The sequence below is a fragment of the Phoca vitulina genome, unplaced genomic scaffold, assembly GCF_004348235.1.
Source record: "Phoca vitulina isolate PV1807 unplaced genomic scaffold, GSC_HSeal_1.0 scaffold4, whole genome shotgun sequence".
Taxonomy (NCBI): domain Eukaryota; kingdom Metazoa; phylum Chordata; class Mammalia; order Carnivora; family Phocidae; genus Phoca; species Phoca vitulina.
Window position 1 is genome coordinate 45,039,145 of NW_022589707.1, and position 27,947 is coordinate 45,067,091.

Sequence of the window (27,947 nt, forward strand, 5' to 3'; positions counted from 1 at the left end):
TACTCTTGTTTTGTTTAATCATTTGTTTAAAACATTCAAGAAGTTAATATGAAGCTCAGCCTAGCCAACATATAGAAAGCTCCCAATAAATGACAGTTCTAAAAAACATAATGAAGAGGGTAAAGCTGAATAACATTTCAATGGAATATTTAATCAGAAAAGAATCATACTATATAATTAAAAGGTTGGAATTGTTATGACCTTTTGATTTTTGGCATGTGGTTGGTTTCCATTTTGTTTGTTACTTTGTTTTTATTTATTTTTATTGTGCTCTAATTTGGTACCAAGAAACAAGTAAGAGATACTGTTTTTAAACTCTCCTTGTTAAAAAAAAAATTGAGCCAAGAGGTTTTTAAATAAATTACGATAGTCTCCTAGGTATACTATAAAAACATTTAAAAATTGTGATTTAAACAGGTATTTAATGATAGTATATATAGTATGATTCCAGCATTGACTGAGTATGACCAGAATATTAATAATACTTATGTCTAATTGGTGGAATTATGGTTCATTTTAATTTTTTTCCTGTGTGATTTTTTTGTCATTCTTTAAATTTTCTATGATGAACATATTACCTTTGAAAAAAAGAAAACAAAACAGAAGACAGAGAAAATGCCTTTGGTAATACAAGTAAATAAGGGGAAGGTGGAATTAAGAGGCTTTTAGAATAATTTAGATTTGGGCAACTTATTTAGAAGATGGAACTTTGGAAAGTTAGTAAGAGGGAGGGTATCTAGAGCGATACGTAGAAATTAAATCAAAACAAAACAAAAGGAAAAGCAGAAATTGATATTAATAGGACAGAAAACCATGCAGGACCAGAGAGAGAAAGGAATTAACAAGGCAGGAGGCTTGTTAGAGAAATAGAGAAGTGGAGAAGTGGAGAATCTTTCAGATGATTCCTGAATTAGAATTTAGTTATATTTCCTAGACCTTGGAAGATGGCACCAATGTGCCATCCCTCCCATTTACTGAATCTTTCTAACATGTTTCTTATTTTAAATCCTTTAAAGGCAGAGGTGTCCAGAGTGTTGAATTTCACAAATCTGTAAAATTTCAAAAAATTTAAAGTGGGTGGGGTATCTACATAACATTGCCAACTTTTTATTTGTCAAGTTATCATATTATAAAATACCGTGAACATTATTTAACAAAAGGGAGACTATTTTTTATTTATTTATTTATTTGAGAGAGAGAGAGAGAGAGTGAGAGAGAGAGCGCAAGAGGGGGTAGGGTTAGAGGGAGAAGCAGACTCCCCGCCGAGCAGGGAGCCTGATGTGGGACTCAATCCCGGGACTCCGGGATCATGACCTGAGCCGAAGGCAGTCACTTAACCAACCCAGGCGGCCTAAAAGGGAGACTATTTTAACACCAAAAGAGGTGTGTGGTGGGGGAGTAGAAGTGAGAGACAACAATTTCTAAGTTAAAAATGGGACGTTTAGCTTTTCTTGTTTCTTATTTCACTATGGTCCAGTGAAAACTTTGTTATGGACTAAAATGAGTGTGAGGACCAGCCCTTCATAAACATTTATTTAAGGAGTAACTTGATGCAGCAACTTTTACTGTAGAACTTAAAACACACTACAAAGCCCAGGTTTTACTCTAAAGCAGTGTCTTACATGGTAGGACCCAGGAATAATGTTCTAATACATTTGAAGTTCTAATGTTTTAATATAGATAGATGTTCTAATACAACCTCCTAAATAAGAATGACTATTGATGTTTTCATGAAACTACTGATGGAAAAGTTAGGAAAGAACATGTGTCACTGGTTTCTGTCCTGTGTGACTCCTATGGACTGCCCTCTAATATAATTACTTTCACATTCTTTTTTTTTTTTTTTTAAAGATTTTATTTATTTATTTGAGAGAGAGAGAATGAGAGACAGAGAGCATGAGAGGGAGGAGGGTCAGAGGGAGAAGCAGACTCCCCACTGAGCAGGGAGCCCGATGCGGGACTCGATCTCGGGACTCCAGGATCATGACCTGAGCCGAAGGCAGTCGCTTAACCAATTGAGCCACCCAGGCGCCCTACTTTCACATTCTTGATAGAAAGTTACTAATATACCAATTTTAACTAACCAGGGGAACTGGGTTATGCTTCAAAAACACAAGTAATATCTGGTTTTAAAAACAAAGAGAAATACAGATTGAAAACTAGCTATAGGATTTTGGCCAAGGAAGATTTTAGTAGAGACATTAGATTAATTCTATGCCAAGGAAAAATTGAAAAAAAGAAATTTTAATGTTCACCAGCTGTAAGAAAACAAGGGAGGAAAGAGATCTAAGTAATTCAAAAGACTTAAGCTCTTTAAGTAATGCTAACTCTTAAGCCACAGAAGGTGATAGAAGAGGAACTCCTTCAAATTTGTCATTCATGTCTTTTTTTTTTTTTTTTTTAATTTTTCAATAGAGAGAGACAGCAGGAGAGGGAACACAAGCAGGGGGAGTGGGAGAGGGAGAAGCAGGCTTCCCGCCGAGCAGGGAGCCTGATGCGGGGCTCGATCCCAGGACCCTGGGACCATGACCTGAGCTGAAGGCAGACGCTTAATGACTGAGCCACCCAGGCGCCCCATTCATGTCTTTTTTAGTTTGCTTTTTTTTTTTTGATTCTCTATTACTGTGTTCTCAATGGCTTAAAATCTAGTTATTCATTTCTCTTAATTCCTCATTTCCTTAATCATTTATCAAATATTCTAATTAAGATATTTTGTACATTTTTAAAACTAATAGAAAAGAATTAGAAAACACTTGTATCTAATCAAGCAAAGCCTAGTCTGTATCTATGGAAAGAAAACTGATTACAGAACTGTGATCACAAGTAAGTTATAAATGGTTATGATAGTTAAAGAACAAAAGCTTCCTGATGATCTTAGTCCTAGTTCAGGTTTTCCTGCAGAATCAAGTCATCACACTGTCTTATGGCTAATCCAGCCTTTTGGCCACATGGCAGTTGTGTTAGTTTGCTGCTCGATTTCGTTGTTGATGACTATGCCAAAATGATTGACCAGATCATCTAGGAGAAAGGATACATAATTACAACCAGAAAAATTTCATGGAAAATTTGAGTTAGATTCAGTGACAAATGTATTTCATTCTTTAACTTTCCGATTGTAATGAATTGTGGAAGTAGTTAAAACAATCTTGGACACGTCCCACCCTCCACCCATACATACACATCCATTCTACTCAGCAAAAATCTGTTTGGTTGCTTTAAGCTTTGCTTCCCTGATTCAGACTTATGGCCAGCTTGATAGCTGTTTTCCTCCTGTACGGCGTATACAGACCACTTGAAGAAGAGACCTAAAAAGAAGCAAGAATTAGACTGAATGAGTTTTAGTCAATAAGTTTTTATTTTTGCTAGTAGTAAACATTATATATGGCCCTCCTAAAAGAAATATAACCACCAATACTGCAAATAAGCTTTGCTAGTGTATACTGAAGTTCTCTAAACTGTGGGAAATAATTTTCTTTTTTTACTGTTAACTTCTCTTTTAATACAAGGCTATTTAATAGATGGCTTATCTTGCCTTTTGTTGTGGAATATAAATTTTAAAGATGAAACTGTACTAAGCTAGTAAGTTAAATTCTTTCCCATTGTCTAAGGGAATCTCTTGATTTTATTTACCTGGTGAGTCATCCAGTTGACTGACTTGGATATGTACTACTATGGATTCTTGATCAGTGTATTTGTTCTTGTGTACCTATAGTGAAACCCTGCCCCCTTCCTCACTACTAAATCAGCCTTCCTGACCACCTAAACAGATTTCTTCTGATCTGTCTATTAAGGGTACCCTTTGTGCAATTAAACCATTCTGTGGATTAATTCTCCTGACTGATAAAACTATATATTTATATTATATTTTATATATAATATATATCAATATATTATATATGTATATATATACACTTAACACAGTATATGCCACCTTGTCGTCATCCAATAAATGACAGCTATTATATATTGTATACTAATGATGAACACACATGTTCACTATGGATGCATAACATCTTTTTTTTTTCTTACCTGTTTGCTACTACTACCAACAGTTCTAGAGCATATCTTAAACTAGATCATTCCTTGTTGAAAGAACCTATAGTTGACTTCTCATTTCTTATTTTGTTTGTAAATTTTTTTTTTTTTACCTAGCTAAATCTTCTCCATCCTTTACAACCCAATTAAAATAATCTCTTATCTTCCAACTTGAGCACAATTTCTGTGTGTGGTATTCTCTTGAGGAAAGTGATAGAAGATTCAGGCTTTATTAAGCTCCTAATTTCAAAAAGCAAAAGCAAGAGAACAGAAAAGTGCCCATTACTGTATAGGCAATTATTCAATTTTCTTTTTTCTTCCTACTTCCCTATTTTCTGATCACCTAAACTTCTCCTTACCTTCCCTCTCCTCACTGCTTAAAAAGCAGAGCAGAAAAGGAAGAAGATTTGAAATTGTTTTGTTTTATTTCATATCTGTATCTGTTACCTAGATAGATAGGAAGTAGAACTGGACCAAATTTTAAGTATTTCTCAAGTTAAAAATTAGAAAAGCGTTTTTTCCCCTTTTTTCCAGCTAGTTTTTACTTCCTGGTCTGTTGGTCTGGTAATAGTTAATCTGTTTTCTTTTCTAGTTTAGGTTCTGGTATATTCATGAATAAATACTCTCTCCAGTTAGCCTCACTGGAATTGTGCCTTCCAATTATTTTGTGATTTGTAACTCAAAATATTTTGACAACAATCTCAAAAGTTTACTTTTAGGCTGGGAATGAGACAGTCTTTTAACAGAGAATGAGAATCATGGCGAGAGTTTATCTCACTTAAAAATTGATACTTAGAACTTCTCCCAGAAATGTATTTACAAAATATGCCTTCCAAAAGGATTTTTATTTTAATGTGGCTTATGGATTTGGGAAAGATCTATATGTGACCAAAGGTCAATTTAATACAGAAATAGGACTTAAACCACTCAACTGCTCTTTTGTAGGGTTGAGTCCCTATGTTTGAATTTGTAAAGCAAAATAGAGAACTTCAAGGATACTCCTCTGATGAACAGAGGAGTCAGGCATTCCTAGGGCATTGATATTCTTATTTTGTTCTGCATTTTATTTAAACTCAATAAAGGATCTCTGAGAAAAGAATATCCTTAAATAGAGAGATCAGAGAACTGAAGAGTAAATCAGAATTCTTGATTATTGAAAGGAATGGAGAAAAGAGGGTCAAGAGGCACTATTATCAGTTAATGATGCAGCTGGATAGGACTAGATTATTTTGGGTCTCAGCTCAGATGTCACTTCCTTGGAGAAGCCTTCCATGACCATCTTTCTAAAGTAGTACCTTCTTACCCCAGTTTATTTTCTATTAGCATTTATAACACTATAATTTCCTAGTTTGTTCATTTGGGTATATAGTCTGTCAACTGCTGGAACTTCATGAGGTCTGGAACTTTGATGTTTTGTTCCCTGCAGTGTCCTCAGAGTTTGGAGAAGTGCCTGGCACATGGTAGAAACCTAGTAACTATTTGTTGAATGAATGAAAAATAGATGATCTCTTCCACTTCAGATTTATGATCCATTAAGTACAACTAAGATTAAAGGAAATAATTCAGTTTTTGCTTTTTAAAAGTCTTACATTGATAAATGCAAAATTCCTACAGTCAATTGCCACAAATATGTAAAGTTTTAGTAGTTATAAAAAACTAACTGCTATGATCTGAATGTTTGTGTCCCCCCAAAATTCATATGTTGAAATCTTTTTTTTTTTTAAGATTTTATTTATTTATTTGAGAGAGAGAGAGAATGAGAAAGAGAGAGAGAGCATGAGGGGGGGAGGGTCAGAGGTAGAAGCAGACTCCCCACCGAGTAGGGAGCCCGATGTGGGACTCGATCCCAGGACTCCAGGATCATGACCTGAGCCAAAGGCAGTCGCTTAACCAACTGAACCACCCAGGCGCCCCATATGTTGAAATCTTAATGCCTAGTGTTATGGTATTAGGATGATATTAGGAGGTGCTCTCATAGCCAAGAGATGCCACAAAGTCCCCTTGTTCCTTCTGCCATTGAGGATACAACGGAAAGTCTATAACCCTAAAGAGGGGGCCACCCCGTTTGTTGTATTTTGTTATAGCAGTCTGAAGGACTAAGACTAATCCTTTGCATTTCTGAATAAAGGTTTTAGTACAGCCTCTAACAGATGACTGCTTATTTCCTTATGGGTAGCTAGTAGAGAAAATCAGAGAACCTGGAATCTTGTTTCCCTTGTGAATCTGGCAAGTGTGCTGGTGTTTGAGAGAATTGTCTCTCTAGTTCTTACCTAAAGTAAATTTAAAAGTTGATTGACAATTCTAGATCTATGGCAAAGTTGGATTTTAAAAAAAATTGTGTACTAACAGCAATAACTTATTTTTCTGTCCATATCCTCTATCCTGAATCCTATACTTATTTCCTGATTTCTAAACCCATATATCTGATCCAGTAGCCATCTCTATCAAGATGTCCCACAGACACCTTGTAAAAGTTAGAACTCCTTCTGCAACTAACTGATATCTACATAAAACCAGATTATACCAAAGGGAAATCTTTTTGGCTCTTTTTACCTGGGAAGAGCAGGGATGGCACTGGCCCCAGTATCAACTAGATCCAAAAGCTCAGTTGTTATCTGGATGTTCTCTCCCAGCTCTCATCTCATCTTCTTCATCTGTTGGCATTGTACTTTTTTCTGTAAGTAGGTTTCCGCCGTGTGATAAGAATGGTGACCACAAGCAGCCAAAAACTTACATTGTATCTACCTTTAATGAACTCAGAAGAAAGAACCCCTTTCCCAGTTTTACTGTGAAAAACCAGGCAGCAAAAACACTTTGATGTTGCCAGCCTGAGGCTTCTACAAACCCGTCTGGGGTCATGTTTGTTAGTGTTATTGGAAGAGTACTTAAATATTGGTTTAAATATTGGTTTGGCTCTTAAAGATAAATAATGGTAACTTAAATGATATTTCTTTTTCTTTCACATAAAAATCCAAGCTGGTAGATGGTCTGGGGGTAGATTGGCTCTGTTTCTAAGGTGTTCAGGCTCCTTTTTTGTTGAGATTCTCCCATTCCCTAGGATGGTACCCTTGTCTGTATGGTGATGGATCACTATTTTTAATCTGCTTTCCATATCCTACAAGCAGGGAGAAAGAGAGAGTGGAAGGCATGCAACTGCTTTTAAGCTAGCAGTTACAGCTAGCAGACTGGTGTCCAGAACTAGTTACATGGTCACCCTTAGATGCAAGGAAGGCCAGGAAATGTGATCTCTAGTAGATAGCCATTGTTCTAGTTAAAATTGGTTGGGGAGAGTGGAGAAGAGGTACCTTATATATGTTATTAAATGGAAGAAGGGAAAAATAGATGTTAGGGTATTGATCTCTTGTCACAGGTAATTTTGTTATTTTATTTATAGCACAATCACATGATTATACTTGACGACATAGGAGAAGACTATTTCCTAAAGGTAAGAGGGATAGAGGTACTATTAATAGAAGACATTGGTGGCAGGGGGAGAGGTCATGGCAGACAAAAGTAACATCTATACCTTCAAATCAACATATCAGAAACTTAGTGTCTTCCAAAACAGTGTGTCTTATTTGTCCAAGTTCATTTAATACCACTACCATCCAGCCAGCTATCCAAACTAAATGTGGTAATAATTATACACTCCTCTTGTTTCTTCAGTCTCACCCCATGATTATACTTCCTAGGTGAGACTTTCTCCTTCTCCCCACAATTACTTCTTTGGTTCTCCCCACAATTACTTCATCTCCCTCATGGGATATTTTGACAGTCTCCCCTCCAGTTTCAGTACACTGTTCCGATGTAGCCTGAGTGATACTATCAAAAGACCAATCTGATCATGTCACTCCCTTGTTAAAACAACAAAACAAAAACATTCAGTTGCTTTCCATTGCCTGCATGATAAAGCCTTGCAAGTTATAAGATACTCCATAATCTGACCCCTAATTAGCTTCTCTGTTATTTTCTAGTGTCTGAGCATTCTATCCTACTATTATTGTCCCAGTCTCCTTGGTGTCATGCTGTTTTATCCTTCTCTGTTTTTTCCCATTCCTATATTTTCACCAGGAAGCCTTCTCTGACCATCTACTTCTTCCACTAGAGTTTACCACTCTCTCCTTTTGCTACCTCTGTAACTTATTCATTGCAGATACTTGTTTACTACAGTCTCCATGATTAGATTGTGCATCCCTGAGGGAACTACATCTTTCATCTATATTCCTAGTGTCTGACGCATTATAAATCTTTAAAAATATTTACTGAATGAATAAATGAATTAATTGAAAAAATCCTATCTTTTATATATTGGCTCTCTGTTACTTACTACCATCTCTATCATAAATGTATATATGGTGTAAGAAAATAAAAAATTTTCTGAGTTTCCTTTTTTAGATAATAAGAGGAGTTTCTAGTCTAGTTTGGATATAAGTATTTGTAATATGAAACAAAATTCAAGTTGGTTTTATTTCATATACAGTTAATTTTTTTTCAGTGTTTATTTTAGTCATCTCAGGCTGCCCTAACAAAATACCATAGGCTAGGTAGCTTAAACAATAGATGTTTATTTCTTAACACTTCTGGCTGAACAATCTAAGGTCAGGTAACCAGCAGATTCGATTCCTGGTGAAGGCCCTCCTCCTGGCTTACAGGAAACTGCCTTCCTCCGTATGTCCTTCACATGGCAGAGAGTGAGTTCTGGTCTCTCTTCCTCTTTGAATAAGGGCACTAAACCCACCATGGAGGCTCCCATCCTTGTGACCTCATTTAGACCGAGGGTCCCACCACCAAATATCATCGTATTAGGGCTTCAGCATATGAACTTGGGGGAAACACAAATATTCAGTCCATAAATATCCCTGCTCCTTTTTACTCTTGGTTCTAAAGAGTTCTAAGATCTTCTCAATATGAAATGAATTTTTATTTTTGCTTTAAAGTTACTTTGAATTAATGATATTCTCAAGGGTCTTTTTTTGAAATGGTCTGTGGTATACTTGTATGTTTAAATGAAGGCTTAGATTCAGTCTATTGACTAGTACTATATTAAGTGAAGGTTTATTATATCAGCCACAACACATTATGAGAAAACAACTTTTTCCTAGTTTTACTAAAATTAGAAACTTATTATTTTAAAAGCAGTGCATGTTGATCATAGAAAATTTAGAAAATATATATAAAGAAGAAAATAAGTCTATAATCTCACTCTATGACTTTGTATATGATCTTTTTGTTGTGGCAAACAACATTCACCTATTTGTTTATTACAAAATGGGAGTGGGTTTCATGCTTTATTCTGTACAGTTTTTCTCCCCCTGCCATTTAAACATCATGTTTAATTGTTTCATAGTATTCCCTGAATTATTTATATAATTGGTCCTCTGTGTTGGACTTTTAGGTGGCTTCCTATTTACTATAGTAAATACACCTTAACATTAGTACTCCTTAAATATCCTTCACTATAATAAATGCTTTGAATTTCAGTTGTGTTCATGGTAGTTTCTTTTAAAAAAATTAGTAAGATCTATTGGTCTTTCTTTAGGATTCGACCTTTGATGTCATGTTTAAACTTGCAAAGAATATGTAATGATTTGCTTATGTTTTATTTCTTTTTAACATTAAAAATTTCAATCTATCTGAAATTTATTATGATGTATTATATGGGGCTTGAGTCTAATTTTAGAGTATTTTCTTGGAGCCTGCAATTTGTGTCAAGAACTTTGTCAGCAATAGAAGATCATATCATAGATCTATTTATGATAAATAATACCAAGTTTCATATAATGGGTTTTATGGTAACTAAAAATTATTAATTATTGAATTGACTGAAATTAGTGAAGCAACTCTGAGAATCTGGTTCACTTACTATATAGTAATATACCTCTAGCTTTATACATTTTGTCCCCCAGTTTCACTTACTCAGGAAAATGTTACAGGCAAATGTTCTGTTTGGAAAGATTCTGTGTTTCATAGCTGTTAGGTTTCTATGAGAGCATACCTAGTACATTATTGGCTTATAAATGTTAAAAAATAAATTACCTAAATTTTTACCAATTTTACAAATATATTTATTTTGTTTTTTTCTAGAATCTGTGTTTGTGGCTATCCCCGACAACATGTAAGAAAATACAAAGGTATAAGTAGCAGGATACCAGTTTCTTCAGGATTCATGGTGCAAATGTTAACAGGGATTTATTTTGCCTTGTAAGTTTATTTAATATACAAAGTAAATCTTTGATCTCTTTGAAATATCATAGTCTGTTGTTTTATTGTTATTATATTATAAACTTGTTGGATAGACAATCAGCATATTTTTGTGAAAATATGAATCAAGATTTTTTTTCTTAAAGATTTTATTTATTCATTTGAAAGAGTGACAGAGAGCGTAAGCAGGGGGAGGGGTAGCGGGAGAGGGACAAGCAGACTCCCTGCTGAGCAGGGAGCCTGACACAGGGCTTGATTCCAGGACTCTGAGATCATGATCTAAGCCAAAGTGAGACACTTAACTGACTGAGCCACCCAGGCACCCCGAATATGAATCTAGATCTTGCTAATAGTTTTATTACTTAAAATATATCTCTTAATGTTCTGAAGAATTTGTTACCAACTAAAACATTTTATCTTTCTTTAACTCAAGGACAGAATGAAAATTAGCAACACCCACATATACTCAGTTTCTTTCTTCATTACTCTTTTTTTTTTTTTTTTGCTGTAATTTCCAAATAGTTTTTTTTCCCCAATAAAGACCTTTTTCCATTTCCAGAAATTTTAACTCTTGAAAAACATCTTAGAGCCTCTTTGATCACAAGTAGTTTATTATTAATTATTAATTTCTAATATTAATGCTCAGTCTTACTTAATGCCTTAGATACTAGTATTTTTCTTTGAACCCTATCTTCTACTACACATATCTTATTATACTTTGCATTATATTCATTTGATACCTTAATTTTTCTTAGTAGATTGTAAGCTTCTTGACTGAAGGTAGAATTTATAATCTTTGGACTAAATATGGCCTGCTGCCTATTTTCTTAAAAGTTTTACTAATATATGCTTACACCAGTTTACATATTGCCTATGGCTGATTTTGTGCTACAGTGACAGAGATGAGTAGTTGCAATAGAGATTGTATGGCCCACAAGCCTAAAATATTTATAACCTAGCCCTTTAAGAAAAAAATTTATTGACCCTCATGTTAGACCATTAATATTGTCCTGCAGCTCTTGGATGCTCTGATCTGTTTTATTTTTTGTCTTTATTGCTTTGTGTTTCAGATTTAGTAATTTCTGTTGACCTATCTTCACATTCATTCATTCTTTTCTTGATGATGTTGAGTCTATTAATGAGCCCACTGACAGGGTTCTTCATTTCTGTTACTGTGTTTTATTTCTAGTCTTTTCATTTGACTCTTTCTTATGGTTCCCATCTCTCTGCTGAGATCACCATCTGTTCATACATGTTTTCCATCTTTTCCACTAGAGCTTTTAATATTTTAATCATAATTATTTTAATTTCCCTGATAACTATAAAATCTGAATCATTTCTGAATTTGGTTCTGTTGTTCTTTGTCTCTTGACAGTGGGTTGCTTTCTTCTTGCTTTTTGTGTGCCTTGTAAAATTTGATTGATTATCATTTTGTTCATGGATAGAACAGTAGTGGCTGAGGTAAATATTATTTATGCCTGGAAATGGCACGCCTCTTTTCTTCTAGGCTTCTAGTGGAGTTATTATAGGCAGGAGTGAGCTGAGGTTGGATTTTGTGGTTGCTATGGTTACCTTCATGGTACCACCTACTTCAGATTCCTCTCGTGGTACCTGGCAGTTAGGGTGTGAGCTGGATTGCTGGAGGGTTTTTCTCAATATTCTCGTTCCTTCTCTGCTTTTAGCTTTCCCTGTGTGTCTGCACCAAAGAAACAGTCTTTCTACATGTTCTTTTCCCCTCCTTCAGCAATAGAGTGCCGTTGCTTGTTTCTGAATGTGTACTGGCCTGGGTGGGGGCTTGGGGGGAGTGGTGTTCTCTGTTGTCCTGGTCAGCATCACTTATAAGCAGGACCGATGTCCCTGTATCTGGGGTTGGGGGAAGAGGGTAGCTTTTCAGTGGTCCTGTCCCTCCTCCAGTGGTAAGAGACCTTTAGTGGTCTCAACATAGGACAGTTTCCTGATCCTTTCCCACAGGTAGAGGTTTTTTTTTTTTCCTTTTTCTTTCCCTCACAGCCACAGTCAGTCTTCACCTCTGCCCTTGGGGTGAGAGGGTTTGCTGCTCTTTCCCCAAAGGCTTTAAAACTTATTTCACATGAGAAAAAGGTCTGGCTGGATCATCAGGCCTTTCTTGCTCAGGTGGCTGCTCTTCTCCTTCAGGCCCGAACTACCAAGAGCAGCTTTCTCTGGTCCCTCGCCTTGCCCCCAGTTTTTCTTATGAGTGCCTAGAGGAGGTTTGTGGAAAAGAACTTGTAACTGGGTGTGAGCTTCCCTTTGTATCTGCTCCTAGAGATTCTATACACTCATGCTGGTCCATACTGGGCTTTTAGCAGTTTAAAAGCTTAGCTGAAGTCTTCTTACCTGCTTGCATTGTGGTCTATCTCTCTTTAGAGGCATCTGTCTGCCCTTAGGTTTCAGGCTACTTGGCTGCGTTGTGATTTTGGTTCCTTGCTGGATTAATGGAACGCTATGATTTTATAGATTATCTGAGTTTATTTCTAGGGTGGGAGCAATGCTCTTTCCATTTTTTAGGACTCATTTGCACTCTCGATATAATTCATTTCTTTATTTTTGTTGGCAGATGACCAAGACATTATTTCTCTGTCCATTTTTATCATTTACCTAGTTTTTAGAGTTTGGCCTTATCTTTGAAAATTAATATGCATACACACTTTTTCCCCCAATATCTGATATTTGCAACATATATCATGTACACTTCTAAATGACTGTCAGAATGCAAAGACGTAACTATTTAAGATACCGTAAGCCACAGTAGTTGTAAATTCTCATTAAAAACTGTGGGAGTTACAGAATAATTTGACCATAAAGTATTCTGAACATTATTCTAAGGTATATAATTTATTATGCTCTGACTTGCTTTAAAAGTGTAGAATGCTTTGAAATTGCCTCACTTTTTTGATATCTGGTCTATAAATAGACATGTTCTTTAGAGAAGAAATATATATCTATAGAATTTTCTTTGCTGTTAATAGGCTTTCAGATACAATTGAAAGGAATTCAAAGATATAAAAAATATGTTTTTGAGGAGGGTGGAATGCTAATGTGATCTATTACTTTACTCAGTAAACAGTTTCTCACTGTATTTTGTTCAAATATATAGAATTAATTGAAAATAATATTACTTTCTTTATTTAATTTTACAGTTATAATGGAGAATGGGATCTAGCTCAAAAAGCATTGGATGACATTATATACAGAGCTCAGCTAGAATTATATCCAGAGCCATTGCTGGTAGGTGCCTCACTTGTTTATGTAATAAAATTTCTCAATTTAGAACTATAAATTGAGAAGTAGCCATTCATAGTGCATTAGTGTCATTAAACTCAGTGATTCATGCTTCTGTTATACTAGGAAAATTTTGTGCTTGAAAAGGTGTATATAATTTGAGAATTTCATTAAGCTAACTTCTTAGATACCTGATAATAGTCTTTTAAACTTATAAGAATGTTCTTCTTAACATGATAGAGCTGCATTTATTAATTAGCATTAGGCATTTGGAAACATAAGTTCAATATTTTGGAATTTTAAATTTCATCATTTACATATTATTTTTAACTATAGTTTCCTTCTGAGCTCTTACTCCTTATTCTAAAGGATTTATATATCATCCTATGAAATACCTTGGAAAAGTATTCTTCTTAAAAACCTGTTAAAATTTGGCATTTTGTTTTATGTAAGGGTGTAACACATCTGTTAATACCCATCTTAAACCATATATTTTTTTTCTTAGGTGGCTAATGCCATAAAGGCTTCATTGCCTCATGGTGCCATGAAATCTAGTAAGGAGGGTACAAGGTGTATTCAAGTTGAAATCACACCAACTTCCTCTAGAATATCAAGAAATGCAGTAACCAGCATGTCAATAAGAGGTCATAGGTGGAAAAGACATGGTAAGAAATAAAAAAGTCTTCAAATTAGAGGATTATTGATTCTATCACATTTTTGTCTTTACCTTCAGTGCTATACCTTCTAATTTAGTAAATAACATTGTGGTGGCATGGAAGAAAGAGCTGTTGGATCACCTTTAATTCCTAAATTATTATCCACAAGTGATAAGCAGTAAGGCAAATATAGCCCCTTATGTTACATATATGAATGAAAATTTATTTAAACATTGTGTTGGTTTTTAAATTTTATTTCAATAGAATGGGAGAGTAGGAAAATGCATGTTAAAATTATTCACACATGGGTTTCTATTCAAAACTATTTGCAAATATTCTTTAGTGTTTCTTATTTCTCAACTAACTCTTTGGCAAGTAAACTTGCATATTGAAGTAGAACAACTAATAGGGACTTTGACATTTTCTTTTGTACTTCCTGGTCAAGAATGCCATTGTATTGATGGCAACTCTAGCTAGGCCTTTCTATTTCCTGGATGTTAATTTTCTTCCAGGACTGTTTGTTTTAATATTCCTCCTTGACTGCTTCATTTTATTACTGAAAAATTCCACAGGAAATTAATTTTATTTATCATGGCCTTCTCAGTGCTTTCCCACTTCTCTCCCTTTCTTATAATTTATTATTTTAATTTAATTTCTTATTCTTTTTATAACTCCCCTCCTACATACAAGTGTTATTGTAGTGGCAAGATCAGTGTAAGATTACTATCGCCTCCCTCAGAAGGTAATCAGTTATAGGACAAGAAGCAAAAAACCACTTCTTTGCCCCAAGCAAACACATATATTACTCTATTTTCTTCTTCCTGTAAACTGTGTTGAAAATGTAGCTCCTTTTGGTATATTTGGTTTCAGTTGTCTCTATGGTCTCTGCAGAGAAAATGCAAAAGTGAGAATATTATTCATGGTGAAAGAGAAAGTTGATGATGAGAACATTGTTCCTACTTAAGAATTCTAAGAAATAGTATGTCACAAGGGAATGATGATAGAAAGTTCCAGCTTAACCAATAATCATTTTCAGTCATTTTATTTTTTAAAGAAGTGTGACAATTCTTGACATTTCTTTAGGAAGGCATAAAAGAGGTGGTAATGTTTTCCATTAGCAAGGCAAATGATGCTACGATTTAAAACATTCAGAGTCTAAACATACTTTAGTTTCTTCAGTGAAAATTATGCTACTGAATGGGACTAGATTATAGGTCAAAAGTCATTTAATTAGTATGGTGGCATCCTAGAGATCAGTTTTCTGTTTTGGCATTAAGAGGTGAAAATAGGCACAAAGGCAATGAACCAGATCATATAGGTCACTGTGGCCATAATTGCTCCCAGACTCCTACAGAAAATGCAAGAATGAATTTTAATTCGTTTTCCACATTCCCTTCTTGCTCCTTAGGTGATTGTGTGGGGAATTAGAAAAAAATATAGAGGTTCTGCAGTTAAAAATGTGAAATATTGAAATTTGATTGTATTTGGGCATGTGTGTGTGAGAAAGAGGAGTGCATATGTGTCCATGCATGCATTTAACAGAACAAGATGTTTACCCTGCAGTAAAATAGAAGCAATTTTCTAGAAATATTTTATAGGAATAAATTACCAAAATAAGAGCGAAGACTACTTGAGTATGTTTTATCTATTAGATTCTTACATATCTTCCAGATTCCATTTTGGCTACCACTTGAGGGATTGGTCCTGTGTTTTAAGGCTATAGCCTCATTAAAGTAATCTTCCTTATCACCTATCCCCTTACACTCATTCCACCCTTACACTCATTCCTCTACATTGTTTCCTGTTCCACCTATATCCTTACCACTCCCTTACTACACCAACCCTCCCAGGAGGAAGGATTTCTTCCCAGATGCTGAACTGTATCACACAGTAGGAACATGGAATATGCAACTTTAAGACAGTGATAATGAGAGCTGGGGAAGGAGAAGGGACAGGGAACATGAACTTTAAGGAATATTCCTTTTTTCCCCTTGTCTCTTTCTTTGTTATTGCCAGTTGCCAGGAAAGAAGAAAGCTATTGGTCCTTTTTTCTTTCCTTGGGTCTCTCTCCTTTTTCTTTTCTTTTTTCTTGTATTTATGTCTTTTTTAAATATTGAGATATAATTGACATACATTATATTAGTTTTGGGTGTACAACATAATGATTTAATATATGTATATATTGCAAAATGATTATTACTCTAGAGTCTACCAAGTCTAGTTAACATCCATTGCCACACATAGTTACACATTTTTTTTGTGATGAGAACTTTTAAGATCTACTCTCTTAGCAACTTTCAAATATACAGTATAGTATTATTAACTATAATCACCTTATATCCTAACATCCCTGGGACTTACTTATTTTATAATTGGAGGTTTATACCTGTTGACTATCTTCACCCATTTTGCTCACCACACCCTGCCCCCAACCCCTGCCTCTGGCAACCACTAATCTGTTGTCTGTATCTATGAGCTTGGTTTGTTTGTTTGTGTTCTACATATAAGTGAGATCATATGGTATTTGTCTTACTCTGATTCATTTCTCTTAGCATAATGCACTCAAGGTCATCCATGTTACTGCAAATGACAGGATGTCCTTTTTTATGGCAGCGTAATATTTCATTGTATATATGGCACATTTTCTTCATCCATCAATGATAGACATTTAGGTTGCTTCCATATTTATGTCTATTTATTGCCTGTCTCCTTTTTTCTCCTTTTTCTAGCCTATCTGGGGAGAAGAGGGAGAGGAGTAAAAGAGGCTCTGCCATGGAAGCAGCCAAGCAGAACTTTTTTTATTTTCTTTCCATTTCTTTTTATTATTAAAGAATATAGATAATTAAGCCATATGAACATATTAGTATGTTTGCATATCTGAATCACCCAAAATTACCCATGCTAACAAATACATTAAATTGGACCAATTAATCACATATATTCATTTATTTGTAGCAGAAAAAACTTATCTTTACAGCAAAAACTAATTGACATTTTAGGGATTTTAAAACTAATTTGGAACAGTTTTTATTTCTTACATTAAAATTTTTTTTCTGAGCTCTTCTAGAATGTATCACAGATCTGCCATTCTTTTAAGTCAAGAATTATCCAAAGTTTATATTTTAATAGAAAGTATTCTTTTGGAAGGTAAAAAACTAATAGCTTTAACACTTCCACTCATGTCAGAACATATATTCCTTGCCATGGTCTTATTACTATTGAATAACAACCCAAATTTCTAGGATTGTATTTTGACCAGTTTAATTGTTTGGCCCTGTATTTATTATATGATAATAATAGTAGACTTTATTTTTTAGAGCAGTTTTAGGCTCACAGCAAAACTGACTGGAAAGTACAATACCCATATACCCCCTCTGACCTCTCCCCACAATACACACATATATCATCCTCCACTATCAACACTCTGCACCAGAGAGTTACATTTGTAAGGCCCTGTAATTTTAATTTTGACCACACAATGTATCCTCATATCAACTAAAGAGGGTGGCTTTTAAAGAAAAGCTGGTTTCTACTGAGATACTAATTTAGAGACATGTTTGACAATTAGTATTTTTGCCTAATTTTCCCCACTTCTCACTTGATTATCTTAATATTGTACTGACTTGGCTTAACTTAATGGTGTGTTTTCAAACTTTTTAAACTTTGTGTATAAATTTCTGAGAAAAGTTTAATGACTTTATGATTCCATGCCAATACAAATGGAAAATGAAATTACAATGTAGAACTGCTGCTTTTGACTTTTAAGGGTCATAATTTCAGAATTAGTAGTTTTATTTATATATTGCTAATTCTTTCAAGCATACCGTGTTTCACTTATTGTATATTTTTTAAACCTAGATTTTCAGACCACCTAGAGATTGAGGGGTATTTAGAAGTCATAATTTGAAGGTAAAATGCAACTAGGAAAGGATAATAATAGAATAAACATTTAAAAAGCATTAAGGTAAGGGAGGAATGAGTAGATTATGACCAGAGCAAGAATCAAAATGAAAATTCCAATAAGAAAAAGAAGATAAAATAATGAGATAATTTGTTAATTTTTAAAATTAATAACAAAAATGCAATTCTATTAAAAATAAACAGAAATAGCTAAAAGGAAAACAGAAAATATTTCTCTACAATTATGCTTCAGTTCTATAGTCATTCTTAAATGTTACTTCTAAAAGCTATCTTCATCATCTACCATTTCAGCTATAGCCCTTTTTCTTAAATCCTTGAACGATTGTCTACCACTTCAAGGTTCTATTATGCAATCTATACTTATTTATTTCCTTGTACTTTTTCCATTCCCTCTCCTCTTCCAGAGCAAATTTAATTGCAATTTTTTTTTTTGTCTCCCCACCACTACCACTATTATGACTCAGTCTTCCTCTACTTTTAAAAAAAATTACCTATACTTGGAACAAGGTAACCAACTTTTCTCCTTTCTTTTAAAATACTCGAAATACCACTCCTTTGTTCTGTAAAATCCCCTAATTAAGTTATGGTTGCAAATAATGAATGCTTATAATTTTTGCCAACTGGTTATCTAATAAAAGGCTTATCTAGTGAAATCCCAATTCTTTATTACTGCTTACCATTCTTTCTACCTGCGCATTTATTTGTGAGATAATGAGGCAGGTAAATGAAAAGCATTTGGTATGCTTTAAAGTATTTATTACATAAAGGCTGATTGTTAACTCATTAAGAACTATTTAATTTGTTTTATTAGCTATACCGTAATTGTATTCTTGATAAGCTTTCATTAGCTAGCTTGCTATTTGAATGATTCTGTGATTGAGCCTTTTCATAAAACACTGTTTTTGAAATGTATAGTTTGGATTTTCTCAATTTGAGATAAACATTTAGTTTAAGTTAGTATCAGATACAAAAGTATAAATGTGTTCTATAATGGTAACAATCAGTTAGTAATTTTTTGGTAATTTTTGTAGCCCTGAAGTGTAGTACCCTAATCTGACATTTATATTACCATTACAATCAGGATTTTTTAGAAGGTTGTTTTAATACCTGTTGTCTCACTTAATCCCAAATTAACATGAAAATAGAATAGATTGAACTTGTATTTCTTACTTATGTATTGTCACAACTGTTTGCAACAGGTAGGTATCAATAATAAGAACAACATTTATAAACTAGATACTTTGAATTTTGCCCTCCTTTTGGTCCTGGCATTGTTAAATGGTTTATTTTTATAACATTATATTTCAATACTTTGACTTAGGGGATCCAAGAGTACAAAGTTTTAAGTAGTGAAAAAAACTAAAAATAAGAGCTACACATATTTTTAAGTCTTCAACTCAATACAAAATAAGTACCCTGAGAATTTTAGAGTATTTAATTAATTACATGAAATGTTTAAGTGAAAAATCAAATAAAATAGTTTACATAGATTAAATCTAAAGAAAGTGAAGTTTCATGGTGTTATAGCAATTTTATTGCATTTTCAGCATTAAGTTTCTATTTAAAGGATGCCATGATATTTAAATAAATTTAAATGATTACAACAAAGTTCAGAGACCTGTGATTATGTTATTTTAAAAATGATGAAAAATATGATTTATTTTAATTTGCTTAGGTGGTTTAATACTAACTTATTAGATAAAAGAAAATCAACAGTAAAAAGATGCAGTTCATGTTGGAAAATAATTTATTGATTTAGAAATCATTGATTATTGATTTGGTTATTGATTTAGAAAATGTTAATAAATTTATATTACATAATAACATATTGATGAAACATTACTAACTTTCTAACTATTGAACAAATCTGAATAATAAGAGGTATATTTCAGTTAAATATTTTAGAAAATAATTATATGTAAATATTTCAAAACACATAAGGTAGTCTTTTCCTAGATTCTGCAGATGAATGTCATAAGTCTTGAGATGGAACATTTATTTTGTGAATCTGATTTTATGACTTTATGAGAATAAAGTGTTTAGTTGAGAAACAAAATTACTAATAGTTGTAAAAGCATTTTGAAAAACACAGAAATCATAATTTTAAACTCAGTGTGGCAAACTTTTAAGAATTGGCTGTTGGAATTTCACATCTGCAAATAGAAATGCATAATACTTATGTTTTTATTTTAAAAGTTGTCTTACTTGTTAAGGAAATTTAGAAAAAAGTATCTGGCAGTTTTATAAAAAGGTTTAAATGTTTTTAGTATCATTTTGAGAAGCTCCGTTATTTTCAGATTCTAAAATGCTATTTGAGGAACAAATTTTCCTTTCCCAATATAGATGGTAGAACATTTGGACCAAAAATAAGCATTTCCTTCTGACCAAAGTTAGCATTGCATGAATTTTACCTAGCACTCTTGATATGGAACTTTATACTCATGGAAGACAAAATAAAATAGGAAATACTAGATGACTCAAAGAAAAAGGACATATTAACCAGCACTAAAATATCACACTGTCCAATTGATACATATAAACATTAAATTAAAGAGGAAAGTCTCAGAATCTTGGCTTAGCCAACTTTAGAAGAAAACAAAACAAAACAAACTTAGTTTATTTCTAGGTAAAATAAAGTAAAATACTTTTCTACATAGAGAAGCAAAATATTTCAGATTATTGATCTTATGAGGCAAAAACACTTATTTATAAATTACTGTGTTCTACATTTTTTTTAAAGGAGGTCTTACATTAAAGAAGAGTTTTTGCTATAGTTAAGGAATTTATTATTTATTATTTATTGTTACTTATCATTGAGCACTACCCTTCCCCCTGCTCCCCAACCACCACCTTTGTAGGAGCATTTGTTACATGTTGCACACAGAAGAAGAAATAAGCTTTTGTAGATAGTTTTGTAATAAGCTGTTTTTGGTCTGACTGTGAGGATCTTTAATCATCATGAAGGATTCACCAGCTCCAGCAGCATCCATATGTTGCAAATCTCAAAGGGATTTTTTTTTTAACTTGAGACTTAATAAAGATGACAAAAGAAGTTGTTGAGAGTGACTGAATCCACATCAATAAGAACTGTATCATTTTTTACATACACAACAAAAGCTAAAGACTTGACTGATCTTTACTTAAGGAAACTGGGTATAGCTCCTAACCAATATGTTTTATAAATAAAACACTCTAGTCCGTATTGTGTTTTTCTTCGTGCCCCAAGCTGCTATTTTCTTACCTGGAAAGTCTACTTCTGGCTTCAGGACTTGTATTTCTAAGTCTTAGTGTTTGTTAAAGTTTTTGCTCAGAGTGCAGCCCTTTAACTTGGGGGTCCTTTCTTTGTGTTTCTAATCCAGCTTTGATTTCCTCTGATCTACCTTGCAAATTACTGGCCCAGACTGTAGATTGTTACAGTGCTGCTGTTTTTTTCTAAGTCAGGACACACTTCATGCTCAGTATTTTGTGTTATACAAATATGATTTCTGTTGATAAGAAATGCTAATAAAATACACACAGTTTATCTGCGTACCTCTCATTGGCTGTCCATTGCAATCAGAACAAAAGCCAAGCTCCGTACTTCGGCATAGGTGCCCTAATGATATGATATCTAGCCTATCACTTTGACCCCACTTGAAGACCTCTCTCACCTTTCCTTCTAATCCTTCAACACACTGAGCCATTTCCATTTTAGGGGCTTTGTCCTAGCAATTTGAGATAATTGAGCTGAGATTTGAATTATGAGAAGGTGACAGCTTGAACTGTCTTCTTCCACATCATTGTGTAGCCAGTGCTTCATCGTCATTCAGATCGCAGCTCAAATGTCCCTTCCTCAAAGAGGTCTCCCCAGACCACCCATCTAAAGTAGACTTTCTCCCTTACCATGCTTCTTACTCTTTCCCATTATACTTATTTCCTTCATTGCATTTTCCACTATCTAAAATTCTGTTGTTTCCTTAATTCCCATACTGCAGTGTAAACTCTGTGAAGGCAGGGTCTTTGTCTCTCTGGTTGGCCATTGTATCCCCAGCACCTAAAACACTGTCTGGCATATAATAGGTGCTCAATAAATAGGAGTTGAATGCATGAGTGAGTGAGTGAATGTTAAAGAAATTTATAATATAGACTGAGCAATTCATTCCTTCTTTTTTTGAAAAACAGTGTAACAACATAATAGTAAACTGGGTAGAGGGATATTCACTTATAATCACAGTACTTAAAGAATTATCATTTTACAGGTTTTTCCCATATGTGTATGTATTTTTCATAGTTGTGCTCTATTTAAAATTTTTTGATGTTTTATTTTTGTTCAGTTAATGTTGTCAAACATTTTCCTAAGTTCTCCTAGTAAGTCCAGTTGTTTTAAAGGCTACATAGTACCACATTGAGTTGATATTCCATTGTTTACTTAACCATTTCCTTAATATGCCAAATAATTTGTTTCTAACTTTTTGCTATTATAGATAACACTGCAATGAATAGCTTAATGAACATATATAGCATTTTTATTCCACTGAATAGGATAAATTATAAACATAAACTGGATTAAAAGGTATGAAGTTGTTCAGATATATTATGACATTTTAAATATTTATATCTTATAAATTGTAAAAGAATGTGTATCACTTTCTTTTCTTTTAGAGTTTACTCTAAAATACTTTTCATAATGTCAAAATTGTATGATGCAGACATTTGATTAGATTAATTTTTTTAAAGCTTTGGCTTATTTTATTAATTTCACAAAGGAATTTGTAAGTGCCTTATATCATAACCAGATTCCTTTAGATTTACCAAGTAGTCTTTCAGAGCTGTGTAAATTCTATGAATAAATAAATTATTCCTTTATTAAGTTTCACTTTTAGTAAATAAGGTAGACATAAAAGGAAAAAAAAAAAGCTATAGCTAGAATAAGGAGTTTCATGAGTGATGTAATGGAATAGATATTTGGGATTATAAAATTACATATGAGGGAAATCACAACTTTTCATGATCAGTTTTAATGATATTTGCAATTTGTTTTACCTTTTTTTTTTTTCTCAAAGCCAGAAGAAATTTTATAGGGAGAAATGATTTGAGTGCCTTTAAGAAACAATTTGGAAATGTCTATTAAAAAAGTATTCTTTACCTCTCCTAATTTCTCTGTGTGGAGAGGTTACCTGTTTATAGAGGTCACACAAATAAAATATTCTCTGAGACGTTTCTCTTTGGATCTTTTTTGAACTTTTCGAACTATTTGAAGTCAAATGTAAGTATTGTTTTTTATAGGTATAGAACAACCATGACACCTTTTGCATAGATTTAAGTTCAAGGCTTTTGAACAGATTCTATTTTCTTATACATTTATATTCCCTTACAACATCTCCTCTGTAATTTTCTTAAAGAAAGATTAACTTTTTCTCCTTAGCTATGTTATCCAGAGGATAGCATAATAAAAGAACTGTAGATTTAAATATATATATATATATAGGGCATTATTAAGCATTTTACTAAACCTGCATTTAGAGGTGGCTACTTTGCTTTTCTAAAACAAAGAGACTTTATTTTCTCTGCCATCTAAAAATTATTATTAGCATAAGCTGTATATTATTTTTTTCCTTTTTACCTAGTCAAGTAACACATACCCAGATTACCTTTCTCATGTCTTCTCCATGTTTTCTCATCTTCACTTATTTTAATAATTTTACCATGTAACAGGAAATTCATTTAATTTATCAGACAAATTTTTTATTGGGCACCTACTATACGCAAACTACTTTTTCAGGTATTAGGTATGCAAGAATGACCAGAAAATCCCTGCCCTTGTGGAACTTACGTCTAGTGGACAAGATAGAGAAATAATTGTAGTTTAGAGAGTGATTAAGAGCTAAGAAGAAATAAGGTAGGGAAGAGAGTTTATGAAATATGGAGGATATTGAAACTTGATGGGATGATCAGAGAGGGTTTCACTGAGAAGGAAATTTTTGAGGAAAAAAACCTGAAAGAAGTAAGGAGGTGAGCCATGTAGGTAGCTATGTGGGGAAGAATATTCCAGGCGTAGGGAATAGTAAGACTGGTAAGAAGGTGTGTGTAGGAAGATTGGGTCACATATAGGGGAAGAAGTTGGAGAAATAATAGAGACCAAGATCATGTAACAAATGTTTGAGTTATATAGTTATCTTTATTCTGTAATTTTCCTGAGAATTATATTCGTTCTTTCTAACTCTATACAGAATCACATGCTTTTCTTTTTATAAATTTACCTTAATAGCTTAAAAATTTGCGATTTTTACCATTTTTGAGAGTGATAACATACATAAATTAGTCAAAAATTTGTGCTTGTGGAGGGGCGCCTGTGTGGCTCAGTCGTTAAGCATCTGCCTTCAGCTCAGGTCATGATCCCAGGACCCTGGGATTGAGCCCCGCATCAGGCTCCCTGGTCAGCGGGAAGCCTGCTTCTCCCTCTCCCACTCCCCCTGCTTGTGTTCCCTCTCTCGCTGTCTCTCTCTCTGTCAAATAAATAAAAAAAAGTCTTAAAAAAAAAATTGTGCTTGTGGAAAAACACATAATCTCATTTTTCTGCTTGCCATTTATTTTTATAATTAAAAAAAATTAATATCATTGTTTTGGGGGCTGCAGATCTTGACTAGTATCCCAGTACATGTGACTGGCAAATCCCATTGTCTAGTGCTGCTTTATATATTATTCCTCTTGTCATTTTCTAGTTTTTCTTGCAAAATTTTCATCATTGCAGCACCATTTTAAATTAATAATTTTCACTAGTGTCTTTTTTTTTTTTAAGATTTTATTTATTTATTAGAGAGAGAGAGAGAGCACATGAGAGGGGGGAGGGTCAGAGGGGGAAGCAGACTCCCTGCTGAGCAGGGAGCCCGATGTGGGACTCGATCCCGGGACTCCAGGATCATGACCTGAGCCGAAGGCAGTCGCTTAACCAACTGAGCCACCCAGGCGCCCTCACTAGTGTCTTTTTAAAACTAAACCCAATTTAAAAAAGTAAAAATACTAACCTCGAGAGTTATTGACCTGTTTAGGTTTTCTTGGAGACTTTTATCTGCTCTTGCTCTCTATTCAGCCAAAATAAATTATTTGCTTTCTATGAAAAGACCAGGAATCTAAACAAATAAGTTAAACCTAATTGAAGGATGTCAGAGTATATTTAACTCAAAGGACTTTAATGAATTGAAGAGTTAGACTCTGTAATATGTTAGAATGGACATTTGAAGTAAAAAGATTTTGCTGTTTAGCCCATCCACTGAATAGTTGTTAGCTCTTTCTGAACTTCAGTTTCCTTGTCTGTAAATGGGAGTCAAATTGCCTACTTCAGAGAATATAATTGAAGAATATATACGAATGCTTTAAAAAAACTGTTTAGTACCATTCAGTGTAAGTAGTGTTGTTTTCTATTCTATTAGGCCACCTATGCTTATCTTTTATGTTCATTGGCTTTGTTATGTCTGGATAATTTCCACAGCTTATAATTTTTTTTGGACTAGATGGTCCCTTTAGTAGATCTTTTGTGAAACTGCTTCTGTGAGGTAAACGGACAAGTCTTGCTTGTCACCCAACAATGCCATGGTGATTTTACTCTCAGTTCCAGTGGCCTCTGGCATTCATCTCAGTTAGATATTTACTTGCCCTCACTTTGAAGATAGCTGTTAGCAAGGGGAAATAGGCTTTTTGGAACTTTTTAATCTCATTAAACCTCTATTAGAGGTGATACTACCTCACCAACATCCTTTGGCCTGTTTAGGAAGTAAACGTTTCATTTAAAGAACCTTCAGCCAAAGGTTTATGAAACACTAAGTAAGTGGGAAATTATTATACTAGCACATTGACCCACCAGCCCAGGGCAACATGAAGCTTTGGGGGCCTCCTGAAGTGCATATTGCTGCTGGGTATGGAGGACCCAGGGCATTCATAATTTTTGCTTTAATTAAAGTTTTCAAAATTTGAAAGAATTCCAATAGAGCAGTGGCTCCCAAACTTTGCAGCACATTAGTCACTGGGATCTTTTAAAAGTCCTGATGTCTAGGTCATACCTCATACTAATTAAATCAGAATGTCTAGGGTGAGAGCCAGGTATCAGTAGTTCTTAAAGATTCCCAGGTGATACCAATGTGTAGCAAAGCTTGGGAAGCCCTTAGGAGTATGTGGCTCTGGCCTCTTTCTTTTACTACCTATTCACATGCTTAGCACCATGAGTGAGAGCTTTATAATCCTATCATGAGAAACATTTGAAAGTAGTAGGTAACGTCTCTCAAGCAGATTTGTGTTCTACATTTTTAAAGATATATACTGTTTTACATAGTCCTATGTTGTTTTGAACCTTAATTTTCATTATTGACCCATGGTAGATATATTCATGTTATTTTTCCCATTATTACACATATTTCCTTGTCAATTTTAAATAAAACCATGCTTTGTGATTTAAGATACAGAATAAAATAGCTACAAGTATTAACTAGTTAGGAGTTTCATTCCTTTGTTTTGATTATAATAGCTGCTTTCAGAATAAAGGACCAACAGCCAAGTTGTTTTTCCAAGTCCATTATTATTTTTCTCCAGTTTAGTAATGAACTGTTGTTATAAGCTGGCCTAAATTTATGGTATGAGTATGAATCTGAAGGAATAGACTATTTAATTATGTCACAGCTGCATTAATATTTACTAATACACACAATGATTGGTGTGTGAGACAAAAACTGTACTTGCAGCAGTACTAACCGTGATATTATGAGTGAATAATCATTTTCCCAATATCATACTTCATTAAGTCAGCCTCAGTGTAATCTAATAAAAAAATAGAATTTTAAGTGTGCAAGGGGAATTTTTAAGTGTCTTGGTTCCTGATGTTGACAAAAGCTAGGGTTTTGGCTGTACATCCTGGAACATTTGCCCAAGGCTTGACCTAAGTTCAAATGGTCGCAGTGTTACCTTAAAAAACAATAGAAATTCTATTTTGATTGGTAAAAAAATTTCTGTTTCATGGTCCATGTCAAATATGTGTGTTAAAAAATGCAGAACATGAATTGATGCTCTGTGAGTTTTTTCATTGTCATTTAAAATTAAAGAACACCACCGAACTGTCTCCAGTGCTGTCAGAGTGATGTAAATTATGGAAATTACTACAGTGCAGATATTTGGCTTAATTCATAACATTCAGTCATCCAGTTTTTGTTTTGGATCTTTGGTTTCTCTTGTTTTGCATTTTTGTTTTGTTTTGTTTTCAGCCATCATTTTGTCTTATCATCTTCAATTCTAGAGCAACCTGACAACAGTAATGATACTACTGAATTGGGCATCCTTGTCATTCCTGAGATTAGTGTCACAAATGTGGCCGGAGAGAGAACCGGGAATGGGGAGAAAGGCAGAACACTAGGAGAGATTGATGCCCAGCATATGCAGGGTGTGCAGGAAACAGCCACAGACCCTAGAACTGAGAGCAAAGGCTTGCCAGAGATCAGGAGGCAAAAATCTGTAAGAAAAATGATGGAGGATGGAATAAACTCACCTGGCAGAGTGCAGTTTTAGCAGAGCACTTTCTAGCTGCCCTCCAAGGTATCTCATGGCAAAGGGCCACTGCTGCATGTCTTAAGCAACAGTTGCACAGTCACAAAAATTTTGCATGTCATCTAATAATCAAAATGCATGAATGATGCACCACAATTTCTCAATGATCTAATGCTCTTTGGAATGGTCATACCTGTATTTTCTCTGAGTAAATTGTTATGAAAATTAAGGCAGAAAATTACTTCCAAAATAATTTTCTGCTTATGTTTTGAGATCTGAAATTATTTTTTTACCTTTGCATTTTTGCCAGCTTTGATGTAAAGGATAACGTCTATAGAATTTTAACAAGTTTGAGCTCGTGTTATGGTCTTTTTTTTTAATCTAAGT

The 27,947-nt window shown here is 34.0% G+C and overlaps 1 protein-coding gene across 1 annotated transcript in view; it reads left to right on the forward strand.

Annotated features, from left to right (window-relative positions):
• The window catches only part of FAM126A (family with sequence similarity 126 member A), an 86,252-nt gene that overhangs the window by 55,516 nt on the left and 2,789 nt on the right, over window positions 1–27,947 (forward strand). The window contains exons 8-10 of the mRNA XM_032401952.1: window positions 10,120–10,236; window positions 13,395–13,482; window positions 13,982–14,141. Of these exons, the coding sequence (XP_032257843.1) occupies window positions 10,120–10,236; window positions 13,395–13,482; window positions 13,982–14,141 (365 nt within the window). The remainder of the gene's footprint in view (window positions 1–10,119; window positions 10,237–13,394; window positions 13,483–13,981; window positions 14,142–27,947) is intronic.